This window comes from Peromyscus californicus, unplaced genomic scaffold (genome assembly GCF_007827085.1).
Source record: "Peromyscus californicus insignis strain IS unplaced genomic scaffold, ASM782708v3 Scaffold_4__1_contigs__length_199733344, whole genome shotgun sequence".
In the NCBI taxonomy this organism is placed as follows: Eukaryota; Metazoa; Chordata; class Mammalia; order Rodentia; family Cricetidae; genus Peromyscus; species Peromyscus californicus.
The window spans coordinates 97419549-97438803 of NW_026294562.1; the positions used below are offsets into that span (position 1 = coordinate 97419549).

Below are 19255 nucleotides of genomic sequence, written 5' to 3' on the forward strand. Positions count from 1 at the left end.
CGGCCGCTCTAGCCACCACAGGCTTTCACTTGGTGGCTTCCGGCTGAATTTGGTCTGGATCCAGCACGAGCATTCCTTGACGGGCTCTGCACGTGGGCACGGCGTGGGCTCCGGCGACCCTACTTCCACCGGCATGTTCGAGGAGCCCGAATGGGTCGAGGCGGCCCCAGCAGCCCTGGGCCTCCGTCCCGCGACAACACAGACTCGGCCCGTGACTGCCCCACCAGTCAAGGTGAGCGGCCCGGGACTGGGCTGTTTGAGGCAGCGAAGCCGACTCTCCTGAGCGGCCCCTGTGGTGCTGGGGAGGGGGAGAACCTGCAGTGCCGTCGTGGATCGGGATGGAGGGAGTTAGTCCTTATTTGAAGATCTGGAAACTCTCCCCAAAAAACTGATCTTAAAATACAGTTGGTGAGAAGTTGGTGTGGAGAAGAGAGTACCTGAGACGTAGAAAAACGTGCAGAAGCCCGGGGGCAATAACACACCGGGTTAGAGTGTATACAGATAGAAATAGGGGTTCGGAGGGTCGAGCACAGAGTAAATGAAAGGTTTGAAACGTGAAGTTTTCGTACCCTAAGGGGGTCAGTGGAGTTGTTTTAGCAGCGGAGTGGTTTCTCCACATTTTCTCTCACCCGGCATCACTTTATACTGGAGATCAGTTCCTGGGCTTCAGCTTGGTAAACAAGCATTCACTACTAAGCTGTACCCCCAGCCTTGAAAAGGTTTTTAGTTGCTCTTTAGAGAGTATATTGGACACAGTCAAAGTAGGTGACAGGCAGGGTTATCAGAATCACTATTCAAAGGAGGTTCAGGGAACTCAATTTCCAAGGTAAGTGTCTGGCAGAGGACCAGCAACAAGACTTGAACCACAAATCAGCTTCCCAGAAAACAGGTCTTTTCCCTTGAGCCTCATCAGATGTGAGAATTACTGTACCTCCTTAGGGTGTTCCTTTCAGCTCTGTAGCCCATCCTCCTAATGCAGGCCACTGTTTGCCTGTGTGCAGCTTCATCTTATCAGGCTATTCTCTGTACTGCAGTTAGGAACATCTTTAACAGACCTGTATGACACTGTCCTTCCTGTTTCAAGAAACCTCTCTGGTGCTCCTAGAATGCTATCAACTGCAGTCTTGTCTTGGTCCTGTTGTTTGTGACCTTAGCACATTCCTCTAAGGAACAGCACCTGGCCATCCTCTACACATTTAAAAAAGTAGAGTAGAAGCATGTTCCCACTCTCCAGCTTCCAAGAGGTTGGGATTGCAGCCTGAAAGTTCTGGGGTTGGCCGACTTCACAACAAACTCATTCAATTGGCTGGGGAGAATGACCAACATCTGAACCAGGTCCTCATCTCTCCTTTCTTATTCTCCAGGCCTCATCCATTCTCATACCTACTCTCATTCCTTGTTTGCCTCCAGGGCCGCAAGCGCCGCCATCTCTTGGCCACATTACGGGCCCTGGAAGCAGCATCTCTTTCCCAGAAGTGCCCCAGTCCACCTGGCAGTGATTCTGAGGAGGAGGTAGGAAGGAAGAACAAATACCTCCAAAGGCCCTCACTTGCCAATGCCTCGAAGGAAGTAGGGGAGAAAAGAAAAAGGAAATGTCAAAAACAGTCCCCATCTATCAGTGACTCTGAGAGCAAGGAAGTAGAAAGGAAATGCTGCAGACAAACTCTTGGTGGGATCTCTGCTGAAGAAGAAAAAGGAAAGAGGAAATGCCAGAAATATTCTCATTCACACTCATCCCAGCACCTGGACAGTGTTGATCAAACAGGTACCAGTGTATATGTATTGGGGTGGGGGTGTGAGCTGACTGCATAGATGACAAAGGTCTCTCTATCACACACACATACTCACACTCACACGCATGCATACACACCCCCCCAATAGGCTGGCTGGTAAAAGGCACTTTTATTCAGGCCACAGACTCTATCTAAAGGAAAAGGGAATAGCCAGGATGACTTGCCATGCCTCTGAATTTAGGGGATCAAGCCTCAGATGCCTTCTTATCTCCCTCTTTGCAGTTCACAGTTCAAGGACAAGTACTGCTACAATTGACCCACCCAAGCCAAGCCCTGAGTCCACATCCTGTAACTCCTCCCATACCCTGAGCCGCAAACAGTGGCGGAACCGGCAGAAGAATAAGCGGAGACACAAAAACAAATTTCGGCCACTTCAGACACCAGACCAGGTTCCTCCCGAGGCCTCCACAGAGGAGACTGAGGTGCCTCCTGCCCCAAAGTCAGACAGTCAACAGACTAGAGCTGGAGCCCTACGAGCACGCATGACACAACGGCTAGACGGGGCCCGATTTCGATACCTTAATGAACAGTTGTACTCAGGGCCCAGCAGTGCTGCCCAACGCCTCTTCCAGGAAGACCCCGAGGCTTTTCTCCTCTATCACCGTGGCTTTCAGAAACAAGTGAAGAAATGGCCACTGCACCCAGTGGACCGTATTGCCAAAGATCTCCGCCAGAAGTAATAGGAGGAGGGGAGGGGCTGTGGACCATGTGAGGGGTGAAGTGGGTGATTAAGGACTTAGACCAGACCAGCATGTGACCCTCCCTTCCACTCCCAGGCCTGCATCCTTGGTGGTAGCTGACTTTGGCTGCGGAGATTGCCGCCTAGCTTCAAGTGTTCGGAACCCTGTGCACTGTTTTGACTTGGCCTCTCTGGACCCCAGGGTCACTGTATGTGACATGGCCCAAGTAAGCACCTCTGTGTGTCTGGCCTTTGCTTTCTCTAACCCTTCCTCCTGGCCTTCCCATCCTATTATCCAACTCAAGCACTTGGTGCTGAATTTCCCCTACAACACTGTGCGTTCCATCTAACATTCTTCATCATCAGGTGCCTCTGGACAATGAATCTGTGGATGTGGCTGTGTTTTGCCTTTCACTAATGGGGACTAACATCAGGGACTTCCTTGAGGAGGCAAATCGAGTGCTGAAGCCAGGGTGAGTCCCTAGGACACAGATGAATTTTTGTGTGCATACATGTGTCTACATATTTACTTATGACTTCCTCCTTTTCCCAGGGGTCTGCTCAAAGTAGCTGAAGTCAGCAGCCGCTTTGAGGATATTCGGATGTTTTTGGGGGCTGTGACCAAACTTGGCTTTAAGGTCATCTACAAGGTAAGGGTCCCCAAGAAGTCTGCCCTTGCTTTTGTCCTTTTCTGGGTAATGGTGTGCAGGAACGAGGCTGTAACCACAGAGATAGACCTTTTGCTTTTCAAGGCAAAACTCTGGGAGGAGCTGTGGGAAGCTCCCTGAGCTGGGGAAACACAGAGAGGTGAAGTTGAGGTGAGGATTTGTAGCTCATTGATGTTTTCTTTTCCTAGGACCTGACCAACAGCCATTTCTTCTTGTTTGACTTTGAAAAGACTGGGCCTCCTAGAGTAGGACCCAAAGCCCAACTTTCAGGCCTGAAACTTCAGCCCTGTCTCTACAAGCGCAGGTAACCAATGGACACCTGTCAAAAGGGGAAGGCTCAGACTCCAAACTCAGAACTCTGAAGACTGTACCTACCCAAGCTTTGAGCCAGGACCTGGTGCCACACTCCTTCTGTACCAAGAACACTGGTAAAGCCTTCAGCTCTGCTCCAATGGAGCCTTCTCAGCTACTAAAAGCATGAAGTAACTTGGGCAGGCTCAAGAATGAGGAGTTTATTGTGAGGGCATTGGTATATTCTGGGAATTGTGGGTCACTTCCAGTATCATGTAAACTAGTTGGCTTGGAAGTGATAGATCTCTGGGTTTGGTTTCTCTTCATCTTTCAGAAGGTGCCTGGGCACTTCACTGTGCCGTCTTCTGACTGTATTGTGTAGCCTCTGCTCATCCATAATTTCTGCTCTTTCAACTTCAAGACTACAGATAGCTTTTGCCTCATGGCAAGCCCTAATGCTAGTACCTACTGGGGCTGGGAGTTATTTCTTTCTCTTTTGGAGCTGAGAATCATTTCATTTCTTTCTTTCTGTTGTTTTGAGACAGCATCTCACACTAGTCCAGGCTGACCTCAAATGGTAATTCTCCTGCCTTAGCCTCCTGATTATTGAGATTACAGGTATGAGCCACTATACCCAGCTTAATTAATTAATTTCTGAATATTCCATTTCTCATTTGAAAAATGTAAAATTCTTGTGTTCCAGCATGTTGTATGGGTTAACTGAGGAAAGCTGCTGCAAGAGCTGGGAACATAAAGAGCTGGCACTGAATAAATCAGCTTTGGCTGTTATGTGTCAATCTTACTGTTCTTTAACGATCACCCCTAAGATGGCTTGGAGGTTGAAGCGTAAATAATTTAGTTGTGACTGAGAAAGATTAGGAGAGTTTGGTATAGGCACATAAACAGGCTTATTTGATATTTAGAGGATTAATGCATTTCAAGCTTTCATCTGTTCATAAGCAACAACTGATTGGGCTGCTCATTGGCAGGATCTGGCCATGGTACCTACCTTGTATGTCAGAGGAAAGCTACAGGCAGGAACTAAAGTACTCAAGTTCCTGAACTAGGGCTGGGAAGATGAGCTGGGATGGCATGCTGTATAAAGATACAGCCTCTTCTACCCATTCACAAAAATAAGACCTCATGGTTCCCTCTAGGAGCAAATAGGTCTCAGGATTCTGATTTGATTAACTGCTCCCAGGCCTAAAGAAAGAAGACACAGGCCAAAAGGCATGTTTGGAGGTTGGACTGTGAGGCCAACCTTAGCAGACACTATACAATATCTTTGTGTGCAATGTTGCTGCTGATCACGCATCTCACGAGCAAAGTTTACTCGTCTTCCCAATAGCTTAGCTGCTTAAGCCTCTTCCCCAGAAGCATGTATATTCTCAACATACTGTATGCAAAATGTTTCTTTAGTATACAAGTACTGTGTTGTGGATGGTTTATACATTTCACTGCAGCCTTCTCAAGCCATATTTGTCTTTCTGTTTCCAGAGTCTGTTTACTTGTGTGTGTGGGGGGGGCAGTGTTTAAGGAATAACAGTCTGCTTAACTGAACTTGATGACAACAGGAGTGTTGCCGAAGCCAAGTCTGGGTTACATAAGGGTGCTGTAATGGGAAAGGGAACTAGTGATGGGAAAGGTATGCCAGCAGGAGAACCTCAAGATGGAGTTGGTATAATGTTGAGGTTTTTTGAAAGAAAAAAAAATCTGTAATAAAATGGACAGGCTGGTGTGGTCAATTCAAAAGTTGAATTTGGGGTCCAGGGAGATGACTCAGTGGCTAACAGCACTGCTGTGCAAGCATGGAGACCTGAGTTCAGACCCACACATAGAAATGCATGCCTATAGCTCCAAAGCTGAGGAGGGATGGGCTAGTGGAGACAGGCTGTTGGGGTTTGTAGGCCAGCCAACTTACCTCTGCAGTGGTCAGCACCAGACCCAGTAAGAAGTTGTCTTAAAGGAATAAGGTAGAGAATGATAAAAGCAGGAAACCTGATGTCGTCCTTTGGCTCCTACCCCTGCCCACACGCACACGCACACACACACACACACACACACACACACACACACATACACACACACTATCCACTCTCACATGCAGCATACCCAGCTTAAAGAACAAGAGGCTTGTATGGCCGGAACAGATTGAAGGAAGAAGAAGAGTATTAGGAGGTAAGTGGTAATAGGAGGGGTTAACTGTGAAAGACAGTGGCTTTCAAACTTTAGAGTGACTGGAGTCATCTGCAAGGTTCATTATAATGCTGTGTCCCGAGCCCTCTCCTGTAGTTTCTGGTTCTATAGATCTGAGTAGGGCCCTAGAAATTCTTTTCTGGTGGCTTTGGGTTTTCTCCTTGAAGGAGGAAGCAAAATATATTCATTGAAAGTGAAAGTGGAGAGAGGATTGGGATTTTGAGGAAAGGAAAATGAAGATCATTTCAAGGAGAATAGAAGAGAATGAATAATGGTTGTTGGTGGTGGCACATGCCTTTAATCCCAGCACTTGGGAGGCAGAAGCAGGAGGATCTCTTGAGTTTGAGGCCAGCCTAGTCTACGTAGTTCCAGGCCACCCAGGGGATACATAGTGAGACGCTTAACTAAGGAAATAGAGTAGAAGTATTGGCAGTGTTAATAACACATGAAGTTCGAGTCATAAGAAGATGGGAGCATGGTACAGTGTTGTGTCAGGAACTTGTTACTTTCCTGTACTACAGGTCTATCAGAATCCAGCCCCATTTGTAAGAAACGGGAGAGGGTCAGGTTTCTGCTACTGACCACAAGTCTAGCTAGGGTCTACTGAGAACATTAGGGAAGCATGAGATATTTATTTCTACTGCTGAGGAATGATGAGCCTAGGGTCTTACTCCTGCCATGAAAAAAGCTCAGAGGCTGTGTAGATGGTGTGGTAGTGGGGTGCCGCTGCTTTGGCACTAGCTTGCATTCCCAGAATGTGCCCTGGCAATAGAACATGAGTATCTTCTATGCATCTTGTGTTAGTGTAAGATGGGCTTGAGTCCTGTCCTGTGGGACCATTTTGAAGAGATAAAGAGACTTCATAACAAGCAGCAAGGAGTCAGCCATTTGGGCTTATGGAACAGTTTCAGAAGGCCACCCAGAATAGTGCAGTATCCATCAGAGACTAACAAAAATTTCACCTTTGAATTTCCACCAGGGACCTGCCAGGTCAAAGAACCACCAAGTCAAACCAGACTTGCAGACTTTCCTTGTCCCTCCTCCTCAGTACCTATGCCTGGAATAATCAGCACGGAGGTGAGAAAGAATTGTGGAGAGCAGGGAGCTCTCCTCCATTCCCTAAAGCAGCCTCCTTGACTTAGGTGAGGCAGAGCTGGAAGGAGGAAAGATTTAAAGCCACCACAGGGGCCCGTTATTTATTACACAGAATTATGCATGCTAATTTAGATTGTTTACTTCTTGAGCTGATCACGGGACTGTCAGTTAACTGAGAATATCACAGTGGGGCTAGACAGATGTTTCTGTGGTTGAGAGCTCTGGCTGCTCTTGGAAAGAACACAGGTTCGATTCCCAGCACCCATAAGATGGCTCATAACCATCTGACTCCAGCCCTAAGGGATCCAGTGCCCACTTTGGTGTCTGGGCACACCAGGCTCCCACATGGTCCACAGACATACATGCAGGCAAAACACTCATAAAACAAAGTAAACAAATTAATAAATAAATAGAAGACAATTCCAGGCTTGCTGCAGCCTTTCTCAGCAGAGAGAGAGTTTACTCTTTCAGGGCTGTGGGAGACAAGAATGAAGTTGGATATGGATATCAGTCTAGACCTGGGTCATGTTCAATATCCCTTTCAGAGCTCTCCAAGCAGTGTTCTGCAATTATTCCTGTGCTCCTGATTTTGTTCCCGTAAAACAGTCCTAAGAGAGAACACAGTTCCAAAAGAAACAGTGTGATCTTGGCAGAGACAGCTCAGCTCCAAGCACTTACCAGTTACGTAATCACACAAAGCTCTCTGGCTTTTCACAGAAACTAGTAATTAGAACCTTTCATTTCCAGGTCATCATCTTTCCCAGGTGAGTTCTCTAACTAGCCACCTGGTTGTAGGACTTTTGGCTACTGCAGTGATTGCTTTAGGGATCTAATTGCCTTTGCTTCCCAAAGCAATTCATTTTCCATACTGCAAAGTGATCTTTATGAAAATGTAAATCAGATTATGTCACCTTTCTGCATAAAATCCTTCAATGAATTCTCATTGCTTGAGAACAAAAGACAGACTCCTTCCCAGGTCCTGTGTGATCTTACCCAGGCATTGTTCTGCAGTCCAACTGCTTAACTCACTCTTCCCCTCCTCAGTACTCCAGCAGGAGCTTGCTGTTCATTCCTTATGCACTCCACGCCCTCTCTACATCTATACATGCCCCCTCCATCTTCCTAAAATATTCTTTCCCTCAATTCATTTTCATCTTCTGGATCATCTTACCAGTGACATGTTTTTCTTTCCTGTGGAAGAAATTCCCCAGGTGCCCTCTTTCTGGACATAGAATTAAACTCTTATTTTCCAGCAATGTACACTAGGCAGGTCATGGATAGTCAGAGGGATGTTTTCATACAAAGAAAGTGAAAGGCAGATGAGCTGTGTCCATTTTCTCCCACTTCTTTCCCTACCTAGAAAGGTCTGGTTTTAAAGGTGATGGAGTCATAGTATACAAGAAGTTTGGCCATTTAGGAGAAAATTGAACTCTGAAACAGAACTAAACCCCTAAAGCTAATGAATGCGAGCATGTTACGGCAATTGTCATTATGCATCTGGGTATGTCTTCCTGTTCACCTTACCACAAAACCCTCTGTTTCCTGTAGCATGCGTCAACATTTATCTTACCACGTGCCAGTATATGCTTTCTAATTGTTCCACTTTAAATATTTGTTTTTATTTTTTGACTACATATATGGGGGTTATGCATGTGTGAGTACAGTGGCTGAGACCAAAGACATGGAATTTCTTGGAGGTGGAGTTATAGGCAGTTGTGAGCTGCCTGATGAGGGTTTGGAAAATTGAACTTGAGTCCTCTGCAAGAGAAGTACTCACTCTTACTATCTTTCTAACCTCTTATCCTACTTTTAAATGAAGAAAAATAATGTTCACATCAGGAAACAAATATTTTATCAATTATTTATGACTAAAAAATTCCCAGTAAATTTTTTAAATACTAAAAATTTTTTTCCTAATATAACAAGGAACCTGAAGGTTGATGACTTGGCTTTAGTTCAGGAGCACAGAAGTGTCAGGAGTAAGGGCTTTGTGCTTCTCTTGGTGTCCTGATTCTCATAGTCACAGATGCATTCTTTTTTTTTTTTTTTTTTTTTTGGTTTTTCGAGACAGGGTTTCTCTGTGTAGCTTTGCGCCTTTCCTGGAACTCGCTTTGGAGACCAGGCTGGCCTCGAACTCACAGAGATCCGCCTGGCTCTGCCTCCCGAGTGCTGGGATTAAAGGCGTGCGCCACCACCACCCGGCCACAGATGCATTCTTAATTAGGCAGAGACACCTTACTGACTAGACTTCTTGGAAGTCTCTCTGATTGCCACAGCACTCCCCACCCTCCCCGCTTTGGCTTCACTTCAAGGATCTGTTCACTTGTTAGTACTCTGGTATAAATATGTTATGTTCTCCATGATGACTGAATCCAATCTAAAAAAACAAAAACAAAAACCCTTTAAATGCATATTCCTTCTCTGCCACTTCCCACATTTCAGTATCAGTAGCTCCTAGGGCCTAAACTTCTCTTCAGTTCAGTGGATAAGGGGAATATGTTTTACTCATTTTTTATGTGCATTGGTGTTTTGCCATGGGTAGCAGGTCCTCTGGAACTGGAGTTACAGACAGCTGTGAGCTGCCATGTGGGTGCTGGGAATTGAACCCAGGTCCTCTGGAAGAGCAGTTAGTGCTCTTAAGCACTGAGCCATCTCTCCAGCCCTCCTTTTACTCATTCTTTACCTTTTCTGTTTGTTTGGGGATTGGAATGGAGGGAGGTATATCAGAGAAGATTAAACTTACTCAATTAATACATCATTGATATGTTTTTCAAGACAAATATATAAATGTTAACTTTTGTGTGTGATGCAGAGCTCCCCACAGGGACATGTGCAGGAACTGACTTTGGTTGATTCCTTATGATATATAACCCAACTGCCCCTTAAATCCATAGCTCCTAACCCTGACAGTGTATGTCGGTTAGTTTTTGTCAAATAGACACAAACTAGAGTCACTTGAGGAGAACATCTCAGCTGAGAAGATGCCTCCATCAGATTGGCCTGTAGGCATGTCTGTGGGGCGTTTTCTTGTTGATTGTGTGGAGGGCCCAGCCCAGTCTGGGCATTGCCACTCATAGGCAGGTGGGCCTGGGCTTTGTAAGAAAAGTCATTGAATAAACCAGGGGAAGCAAACTAGTTAAGCATCATTATGGCCTCTGCTTCAGTTCCTGCCTCCAGGTTCCTGCCTCCAGCTCCTGCCCAGGCTTCCCTCGATGATAGACTGTAACCTGTAGGATGTTATAAACCCTTTTCTTTCCAAGTTGGTTTTGTCAGTTTTACCACAGCAAACAGGCAGCAAACTAGGGCACAATGTATCCACTGCCACCTAGTGCTAATGAGCCTCACCTTCCCTGACAAGGTCCCAACATACCTCAAGACCGTTTACCTTTCACGGAGCACATGGGGAACCCATGCACATTTGTCTTGTCAAACAGTGGAATGTGAAGCAGGCAGCAGGTGACAGTTCTTTCCTTGTGCTGATGAGAAGTACCAGTCACTGTGCCCATATGGCTCTAAACAATTTCCTCCTGTTCCCCTCCTTCTATGACCCTGTACTCATAAATATCTTTGACACAATACATGGTGATTTAGGTATATGGGTGTTATAACGGAGAACTACCAGTGCTCTTCACACTCACTTTCCTCCTGGGAAGTCAACTATACTATATTCCCTATCTTCCCATGGAGTTGTATGTCAACAGCTAATGGAGGTGAGACGGTTGGTTAATAATGAAACTGCTGCTTCCAGACTTAATTTTTTTTTCCTCTTTTTACCCCTCTTTGGTTTTTTCAAGACAGGGTTTCTCTGTGTAGCTTTGGAGACTGTCTTGGAACTTGATCTATAGACCAGGCTGGCCTCAAACTCACAGAGACCTGCCTACCTCTGCCTCCCAAGTTTCCATGTTTTCCAACTTGATGCACTGGAGCAGAGGTGCCTAAATCCCTGAGCATCACCAAAACTGAAGTCATTCACCTGCTTTGGGTTTCATTTAAGTGAGAAATACATTGCTGTTTTCCTGAGGCACTAATAGTCTCTTAAAAGCCCTTTGAGTTGAAGGGGACAAAGCACCTATAAAGAAAAGTATACAAAACAATATTTAACTCTGATTTATCACAAAGCCACTGATAATCTCCCAGATTATGTAGCAGAAGGCTGTTATCACCTAAAGCCACTTCCCAAACACAAGCAGCTTTTGTGTGTGTGTGTGGTTAGAGTGTTAGAACTTTTTTTAAACCTTTATTCTTCTCTCATGCATTACATTCTGACCACAGTTTCCCCTCCAGATCAACTCCACCTATTTCCCCAAAAAAAGAAAAAAAAATGGGGGGAAAAAAAAAAGCAGGCTTCCCAGGGATCTACTGAGCATGGCCTAACAAAATACAATAAGACTAGGCGAGGCTGGAGAGATGGCTCAGAGATTAAGAGCACCGACTGCTCTTCAAGAGGTCCTGAGTTCAATTCCCAGCACCCACATGGTGGCTCACAACCATCTGTAATAAGATCTGGCAATCTCTTCTGTGTACATAATAAATAAATTAATCTTTTAAAAAAAAAAGACTAGGCACAAACCTTCATATCAAGGCTGGACAACCCAGTAGAAGGAAAAGGGTCCTAAATGCTGGCAAAGGAGTCAGAGACAGCCCCTGCCACCTCTACACACACACACACACACACACACACACACACACACACACACACACACACACACTCCTATTGTTGGAAGTCCCATAAGAACAAGCTACACAACTGTAACATATAGGCAGAGGACCTAGCTCAGACACATACAGGGTCTCTGCTTATTGTGTCAGACTCTTTGAGCTACTACTATGAGCCCTGCTTAGTTGTTTCTGTGGCCTATGTTCTCCTGGCGTCCTTGAACCCTCTGACTCCTACAATCCTTCCTCCCTCTTTTCTTCAGACTTCCCCTGGCTCTTCCTAGTGTTTAGCCAGTCTATGCCACCATTGCCTCAGCATGTCTTGCAGGAAGGACAGATTGTAGGTCGAAGGTTTTGTGGCTGGGTTGATATCCCTGGATTGATGCTATGAGCCTTGCTTTGTTATAAAAGATGGCTAGTTTGGGCTCCATATCCCCCATTACTAAGAGACTTCACTTGGATCCCTCTCATAAAGTCCAGGGAGTTTCCCCTGCACTAGGTTTCTATATCGCCCCCCAAAATCCCCCCAATTCTGTCATCTCTCCCAGTACTCTTTCCCTCCATCCCTCCCACCTACCCCCTCCTGATTCCCTCCTGTTCCCATCCCCACCCACTCCCAGTCCACTGGTAAAATCTGTTTTATTTCCCTTTCTCTGGGAGATCCATGCATCCTCCCAAGATTAACTAAAAAAAAAAAAAAAATCAGTAGCCCTCCTATACACAAATGACAAACAGATTAAGAAATCAGGGAAACAACACCCTTCACAATAGCGACAAATAATATAAACTATCTTGGGGTAACTCTGTTGTGTTTTAAAAATGGCGAGGAGTCATACCATACAACAGGGCTCACGTGGGAGGTTTATTGAGGGGAGGGGAAAGAAGGGACAGAGAAGGGGGCAGAGACCAGTCCTTGGGGATGAGAGCAAAGGAAGAGAAAGAGAACGAGATGGGATGTGGGCCAGGCCCGCCTTTTATAAGGAAACGTAGTGAATGCACACAGAGAGTGCTCTTAGTGGCTGCAGCTGAGGATATATCCTGTCAGGACCCAAAGGGCAGGCCAGTACCCATGCCTAAATGAAATGCTAACAAACTCTAACCAAGCAAGTGAAAGACTTATATGACAAAAACTTCAAGTTTTTGAAGAAAGAGATTGAAGAAGATACCAGAAGATGGAAAGATCTCCCATGCTCATGGATTGGTAGGAAAATGTACCATAGTAAAAACGGCCATCTTACCAAAAGCAGTCTACAGATTCAGCACATTTCCCATCAAAATTCTAACACAAGTCTTTAGAGACCTTAAAAGGACAATACTCAACTTCATATGGAAAAACAAAAAACCCAGAATAGCTAAAACAAGCCTGTATAAGCCAGGCAGTTGTGGTGTATGCCTTTAATCCCAGGCAGAGGCAGGTGGATCTCTTTGAGTTCAAGGCCAGCCTGGTCTACAGAGTGAGTTCCAGGACAACCAAGACTGATTTACAGAGAAACCCTGTGTCTCGAAAAACAAAACAGTTCTGTATTATAAAAGAACTTTTGGAGGTATCACCATCCCTGATTTTAAGCTCTACAGTTATAGTAATAAAAAAAACCTCACGGTATTAGTATGAAGACAGGTTGATCAATGGAATCAAATAGAAGGCCCAGACATAAATCCACACATCCATGCACATCTGATTTTAATAAAGAAGCCAGAAATACACACTAGATAAAATACACTGTGGTGCTGGTCTAACTGGATGTTAGCATGTAGAAGAATGCAAATAGAACTATATCTATCACCCTGCACAAAACTCAAGTCCAAGTGGATCAAAGACCTCATAAAACCAGACACACTGAACCTGGTAAAAGAGAAAGTGGAGAATAGCCTTGGATGCATGGGCACAGGAGACAACTTCCTGAACAAAACACCAATCTAGCAGTCACTCAGATCAACAATAAATGGGACCTCATGAAACTGAAAAGCTTCTGTAAGGCAAAGGATGCTGTCAATAGGACAGAACAGCAGCCTACAGAAAAGATTTTCACCAACCCCACAACTGATAGAGGGCTAATATCCAAAATATATAAAGAACTTGAGAAATTAGATCAATAAACCAAATAATCCAATTAAAATGGGATGCAGATCTAAACAGAATTCTCAATAGAGGAATCTCAAATGGCTGAGAAACACATAAGGAAATGTTCAACATCTTTAGCCGTCAGGGGACTGCAAATCAAAACTACTTTGAGATTCCGTCTTACACCTTTCAGAAAGGCTAAAATCAAAAACACAAGTAACAGCTCATGCTGGTGAGGATGTGGAGCAAGCAGAATACTTCATTGCTGGTCTGAGTGTCAACTAGTAGAGCCATTATGGAAAACAATGTGGAGGTTCCTGAGAAAATTGAGAATGGATCTATCTCAAGACCCATCTATACCATTCTTGGGCATATACCTAAAGAATGCTCCATCCTACCACAACAACACTTGCTCAACCATGTTCATTGCCGCTTTATTCATAATAGCCAGGGACTGGAAACAACCTAGATGTCTCTCAACCAAAGAATGGATAAAGAAAATGTGACATATTTACACAAAGGCGTATTACTCAGCTGTTAAAAACAATAGCATCCTGAAATTTGCAGGCAAATGGATGGGGTTAGAAAATATTATCCTGAGTGAGATAACCCAGCCCCAGAAAGACAAAATGGTATGTGCTCACTTATAAGTGGACATTAGCTGTTAAACAAAGGACAATCATTCTGCAATCCACAGACCCAGAGAGGCTAAGTAGCAACTTTCTTTTCTTGCTCCCACAGAATTTCCATCCTTACTCAATGTTATTTCATTGGTCTTCTACATAGTCTTACCACTTAAACTTCCATATCTAAATAGCATTTCCATGTGTCTAGCTTTTTGTACTCACCCCTTAACATGCATCTGTATCGAGCTCAACTATATTAATTTTTATTAATGTGAATAAACCACAATTTAGTGATTGCTTAAACTGTTAGTGTACTTATGAGGAGTGGCTGGGCCATCTTTTCAAGAAATAAAAGCCCAAAATATTGATTTAAGCCAATGTGGTAATTTTAAGACTTCTTTTTTATTTTTTACATTTTTTTTCTTTCATTTGGAAGGAGCAGTATTACATGTGTGCCGTGGTGTGTGTGTGGAAATCAGAGACATTTGTTGAGAATCTTTTCTATCTTGTGGTTATCAGGGATTCAACCTGGGTTGTCAGTCTTAGAGTTAGGTGCCTTTAGCTACTAAGCATCTCACCTCCAGTGTTATTTTTTTCCCTGTCAATATAGTTTGAGAGGGACTCTGATCACACTCAGAGACCCAACTAATGGAGACAGTATCTCAACATAAGCTCTTGTAGTCACTGAGGCAAGAAAAGGGAGCAAAGCCAATCCTTTCTGCTCCTGTGTAACTGACCAAAACAATTACCAGTGTGAAATATAGCTTCATAGATGGTAAAAAGCAAACAACCCCCTCAAAACCTCTAACCATTCTCAAAGGGAAGAGAAATAATATTTGTGCACTGTCTAGTAACTGCTGTGGGATGTTCTGTATGTCAAATATGTTGCTCTGATTGGTTAGTAAATAAAACACTGATTGGCCAGTAGCCAGGCAGGAAGGATAGGCGGAACAAGCAGAGAAGAAAATTCTGGGAAGTGGAAGGCTGAGTCTGAGACACTGCCAGCTGCTGCGATGACAAGCAGCATGTGAAGATGCCACGAGCCACGAGGCAAGGTATAGATTTATAGAAATGGATTAGTTTAAGATGTAAGAACAGTTAGCAAGAAGCCTGGCACGGCCATACAGTTTGTAAACAATATAAGTCTCTGTGTTTACTTGGTTGGGTCTGAGCGGCTGCAGGACTGGTGGGTGATAGAGATTTGTCCTGACTGTGGGCCAGGCAGGGAAACTCTAGCTACAAGTAACTATTCCAAATTATTTTTGATTTGTCCTTCCTGCAAATAGTGACATTTGTGAAAAAAATGTTTTAATGTCTCTTCTTTGTATGTATGTATTCTTACCAGAAATAGAAATAACCAAGAATATAATTTGTTTATATACATAAAATGTAATCTCAGATTTGTAGATAATTCTATTTACAAATTTTATTTGGAAACATAGTCTCTTGTAGCCCATTCTGACCTTGAACGCACTATATAGCTGAGAATGACTTAGAATTTCTGATCTCTACCTCCCAAGTGCTGAGATTATAGGTGTGTACCACCATGCCCAGTTTTATGAGGTGCTTGAGATCAAACTCAGTGTTTTGTGCATGTAGGCAAAAACTACCAACTGAGTCACATTTTCAGCTCCAAAATTAAATTTTTAAAAATTCCTTTTACCAAGGATAGTTCATTTAGTCCATATATTATGGTTTGAATATGTTGAAGTCCTGATCCCAAATGGTGGTGTTATTTTGAGAAATGATAGGCACTTTAGATTTTAGGGCATAACTGAAGGAAGCAGGTCACTGGTAATATAACTTGAAAAACGTATCTTGTCTCCAGCTCTTTCCTCTGTCCTCCTCAGCTTCCTCTCATGAGGTGAGCAACTTTGCTTCAGTTCATGCTCACTGCCTCAGTCTCTTCACAGGTGCACAGCAATGAATCATCAACTATTGAGATTCTTGCAACAATGAGCTGATAACACCTTCTTTAAGTTGTTTCTTTAAGATATTTGTCATGTTGGTAGACATCTATCCTGGAGAAGTAAGGTTGTTATTGTGATTAAACCTGACTTTGTGGTTCTTTGGGATTGGTTTGGGAGAATTTGGAAAAGTGCAGAGTTACAAACTAGAGAAGTGCCAGAATGTTGTTAGAAATGTTTAATGGGCAATTCTGGTGAGAATGCAGAAGGCCAGAATGCTGATAGGAGACAATAAAGATGAGAAGAAGGTCTCTCTTGGGGAATTGGATTACAGACCATTCATTTTTAATCCCAGTAAAGAACTTGTTTAGATTTTAGTAGTATCCTGAGTCTTTGCATGAGGGTGAATTTAAAGGTTCAGACTAGTTAATACAGCAGAGGACATTTCAAGGCAGCCTGAATTAAAAGGGCATGGTTATTGCTAGCTGCTTTTAGTCAATTTTATAGCAAGAATGTTTTCCAAAAGCAAGGTGTTAAAATTTGAAAATCTTTCACTTAGAGCAGAAAAAAAAACAAAAAAACTTTAAAGTTGAAGCCAAGAGGAATGTGGTTGTTGAAGAGATTAGGGCCATTAAAAAGAAACTAAGTAAGCCACCAACTCATGCCTTTAATCCCAGCACTTGGGAGGCAGAGGCAGACAGATATCTGTGAGCTCCAGGCAATCCTGGTCTACAAAAGTGAGTTTCAGGACAGCCAGGTCTACATAGAGAAACCTGTCACAAAAAAAAAAAAAAAAAAAAAAAGAAAGAAAAAGAAAAAGGAAAAGAAACTAAGTAGACTATGTGTGATTGTGCATGTCTACCAATGCCAGCCAGCACTTGGTAGCTAGGCGGCAGGAGGATCAAGAATTCAAGGTCAACCTCAGCTATATAGCAAGTTGAAGTTCAGACTGACTATATGAAACCCTGTCTCAAAAGATAAGAGGTTAAAGCAGCAACTCAGTGGTTAAGAGCACTTGTTGCTATTGCAGATGACCTGGGTTTGATTCCTAGAATCCATATGGTAGCTCACAACTTTCCATAACACTAGTTTCAGAGAATCTAATACCTTCACAGGACTAGGCATGCATGTAGTGCATATATACATACATGCAGGCAAAACACTCATGCACATAAGATAACCCCCTAAACCAAACAGTCAAATATTTGGCATCAGAACACCAGAAAAGTACCTGAGGGTTTCTCAGGAATTGGCTAGCTGCCACCCTTGGTAGGCACATGGATATAAAGGTTTTAATTCATTCAAAAGACTTTGCTTTGAGAAGTGTTCACTTAGGAAAGTGCCCCCCTGTTTTCATCCATCCAGGTGTTCAGAGGCCATTGAAGAGTAGCTACTGCTTGAGCTAGCAGCAGACCTTGGCATTGCCCGCGTGATGCTGGAGTTTCAAGCATGTAGAATGTAAGAGTTGTAGAATTATAGGCTTTCCCTCTCTATTTCAGAGGAGAGTCTAAAAGGCCAATGTATGTATGGTAGGACCAGAATCCCCACAGGAAATCTCTGACAATGTGTAAAGTTGTAATAGTGAGTGGAGCTGCAGAGGACACTCCAGAAATTTAGAGAGGCCATGGACATACAGCATCTGCCATGGAAAGCCTCGGTGAGTGGAGCAAGGTCTAGAGAAGCCACGTGGGCTGCAAATGGTAAGGCTTTAGTGGTGGGGATGGATCCATGCACATTTGAGCTCATATCATTTCACCACATACCCGGGGTACTTTTGGGAATGGGCTGTAGGACTAAATGTTTGTCCCGCTAGGTTTCACTCTTACACTGGTCCAACCTTTCTTTGGTGTCTATTCCACCCTCTTAGAATGGAAATGTTTACTGTGTGTCATATTTTAGAATATTTCTTGAGTTTTATGGGGGGTTATAGTTAAGAGTTTAGGTCTGAGGAAATTGAACGTGGATTTTTGAGAAATGCATTTTAGCTGGATATTGTGGTTTGGGCCTCTAATTTCAGCATTTGGGGAGCTGAGTCAGGTGCATCACAAGTTTGAGACCAACCTGGAACACAGCAAGAACCTGTTTCAAAACAGAAAGGCGGGGAGGGGGGGCGGTAATATGCATTTGGCATTATAAGAATAATATGACCTTTTGAGATCCCGTTGTGGAGTAGTGAAGTTTAGATATGATGTATCCCCCAAACGGATGTATGCACAGAAGGCTTAGTCCAATCCTGGTGGCACTATGAGAAGCTGACTGGATAATGAAGGTGCTAATTTCAACAATGGATAAATGGACCATTAAAAGGAATGGCCTAGAAGGAGGTCCCTGGGGAGGGTGCTTTCAAAGGGCATAACATGTTCCTAGAACTTCCATGGGACAGGAAATAGATCCCAAGGAAAGCAGGAGTTTTACCCTGAATAGCCTCATCGGTGCCTGAAAAAACACTTCATATGGAGAAGTGCTTGCTCAGTTGGTTATTATTGAATGAGTGAGGGGTCGTACATTGGCCTTTGTTTTGGGTATATGATTCATTTGGAGAATGTGGTAAGGCAGAAGTGGGACATTCCAATAATGCTGCTAAATGCCTTAAGCAACTTTCAAATAATGTTCTCCATTTAAAACTACCCACTAGATATTTAATGCAAGTGCTGAGACCACAGTAGAAAGCTGAGCAAGGAATCAGAATTCTGTGTTAGCTATTGCTAGGTTTCCCTATCCCCTTGTAAACAGCACTAAAAGCAGGCCCCTGTGCCCAGAGAGTACCCACAGCCTTTGCCCCTCTTGTTTTGCACATGTCCCCCTTCTTCCTCTATCAGTAGCATCCTTTTCCCTCCATGTGCCACATTGTGTACTCTGTGCATACTGCAATCTTCTTCCAAATCCCAGAAGTCATTCCTGACACCACTACAGCTTTATTTTGGTGGGGGCTCAGGATAAGGTTGGGCTGCACACATGGACTCTCCGTTGGATACAGGTGTCAGGGCTGAGCTTCGTGGGTAGTGGCAGGTGCATCAGGATGTTCTTGCTGTGCAGCTTGGTAGTGCCAAGGGGTCCGGTCATGTATACAGGACAGGAGTACACACCCAGGCCAGCTGAGACTGGTGCAGCCTTGGTCCCAAGGGCTTGTGTGCTGACGCTGACAGGAGGCAGGGGGCTGGGTTGACTGGAAAAGCTGTCCTGCACGGCCCCATCCATTTGGTCCCACTCTGCATGTTGGAGCTGTAACCCGATCAGCAGCAGTCCCATCTCAGGAACTTTGGGGTTTGGGCCATTCTCGAC

The 19255-nt window shown here is 44.1% G+C and overlaps 2 protein-coding genes across 2 annotated transcripts in view; one reads left to right on the top strand and one right to left on the bottom strand.

Annotated features, from left to right (window-relative positions):
- The first annotated feature begins 16 nt into the window (after window positions 1-16).
- Rrp8 (ribosomal RNA processing 8) lies at window positions 17-4220 on the top strand. Its single transcript, XM_052762396.1, has 7 exons — window positions 17-232; window positions 1411-1765; window positions 2016-2469; window positions 2570-2699; window positions 2839-2945; window positions 3026-3122; window positions 3329-4220. Exons 1-7 carry the CDS (start codon window positions 134-136, stop codon window positions 3446-3448), a joined length of 1362 nt encoding a protein of 453 aa, XP_052618356.1. The 5' UTR covers window positions 17-133; the 3' UTR covers window positions 3449-4220.
- Window positions 4221-5022: 802 nt separating this feature from the next.
- The window catches only part of Dnhd1 (dynein heavy chain domain 1), an 88823-nt gene continuing 74590 nt past the window's right edge, over window positions 5023-19255 (bottom strand). Inside the window, exon 43 of the mRNA XM_052762393.1 lies at window positions 5023-19255. Coding sequence (XP_052618353.1) covers window positions 18905-19255 — 351 coding nt within the window. The 3' untranslated portion in view covers window positions 5023-18904.

What these genes read in the sequence shown, in the direction of transcription:
- Rrp8 (XM_052762396.1), top strand. Translation starts at nt 134, where the DNA reads ATGTTCGAGGAGCCCGAATGGGTCGAGGCGGCCCCAGCAGCCCTGGGC. An exon ending in GGACAGTGTTGATCAAACAG is followed by an intron (nt 1,766 to 2,015) that starts GTACCAGTGTAT and finishes CCCTCTTTGCAG; the next exon opens with TTCACAGTTCAAGGACAAGT. An exon ending in GCTTTAAGGTCATCTACAAG is followed by an intron (nt 3,123 to 3,328) that starts GTAAGGGTCCCC and finishes TTCTTTTCCTAG; the next exon opens with GACCTGACCAACAGCCATTT.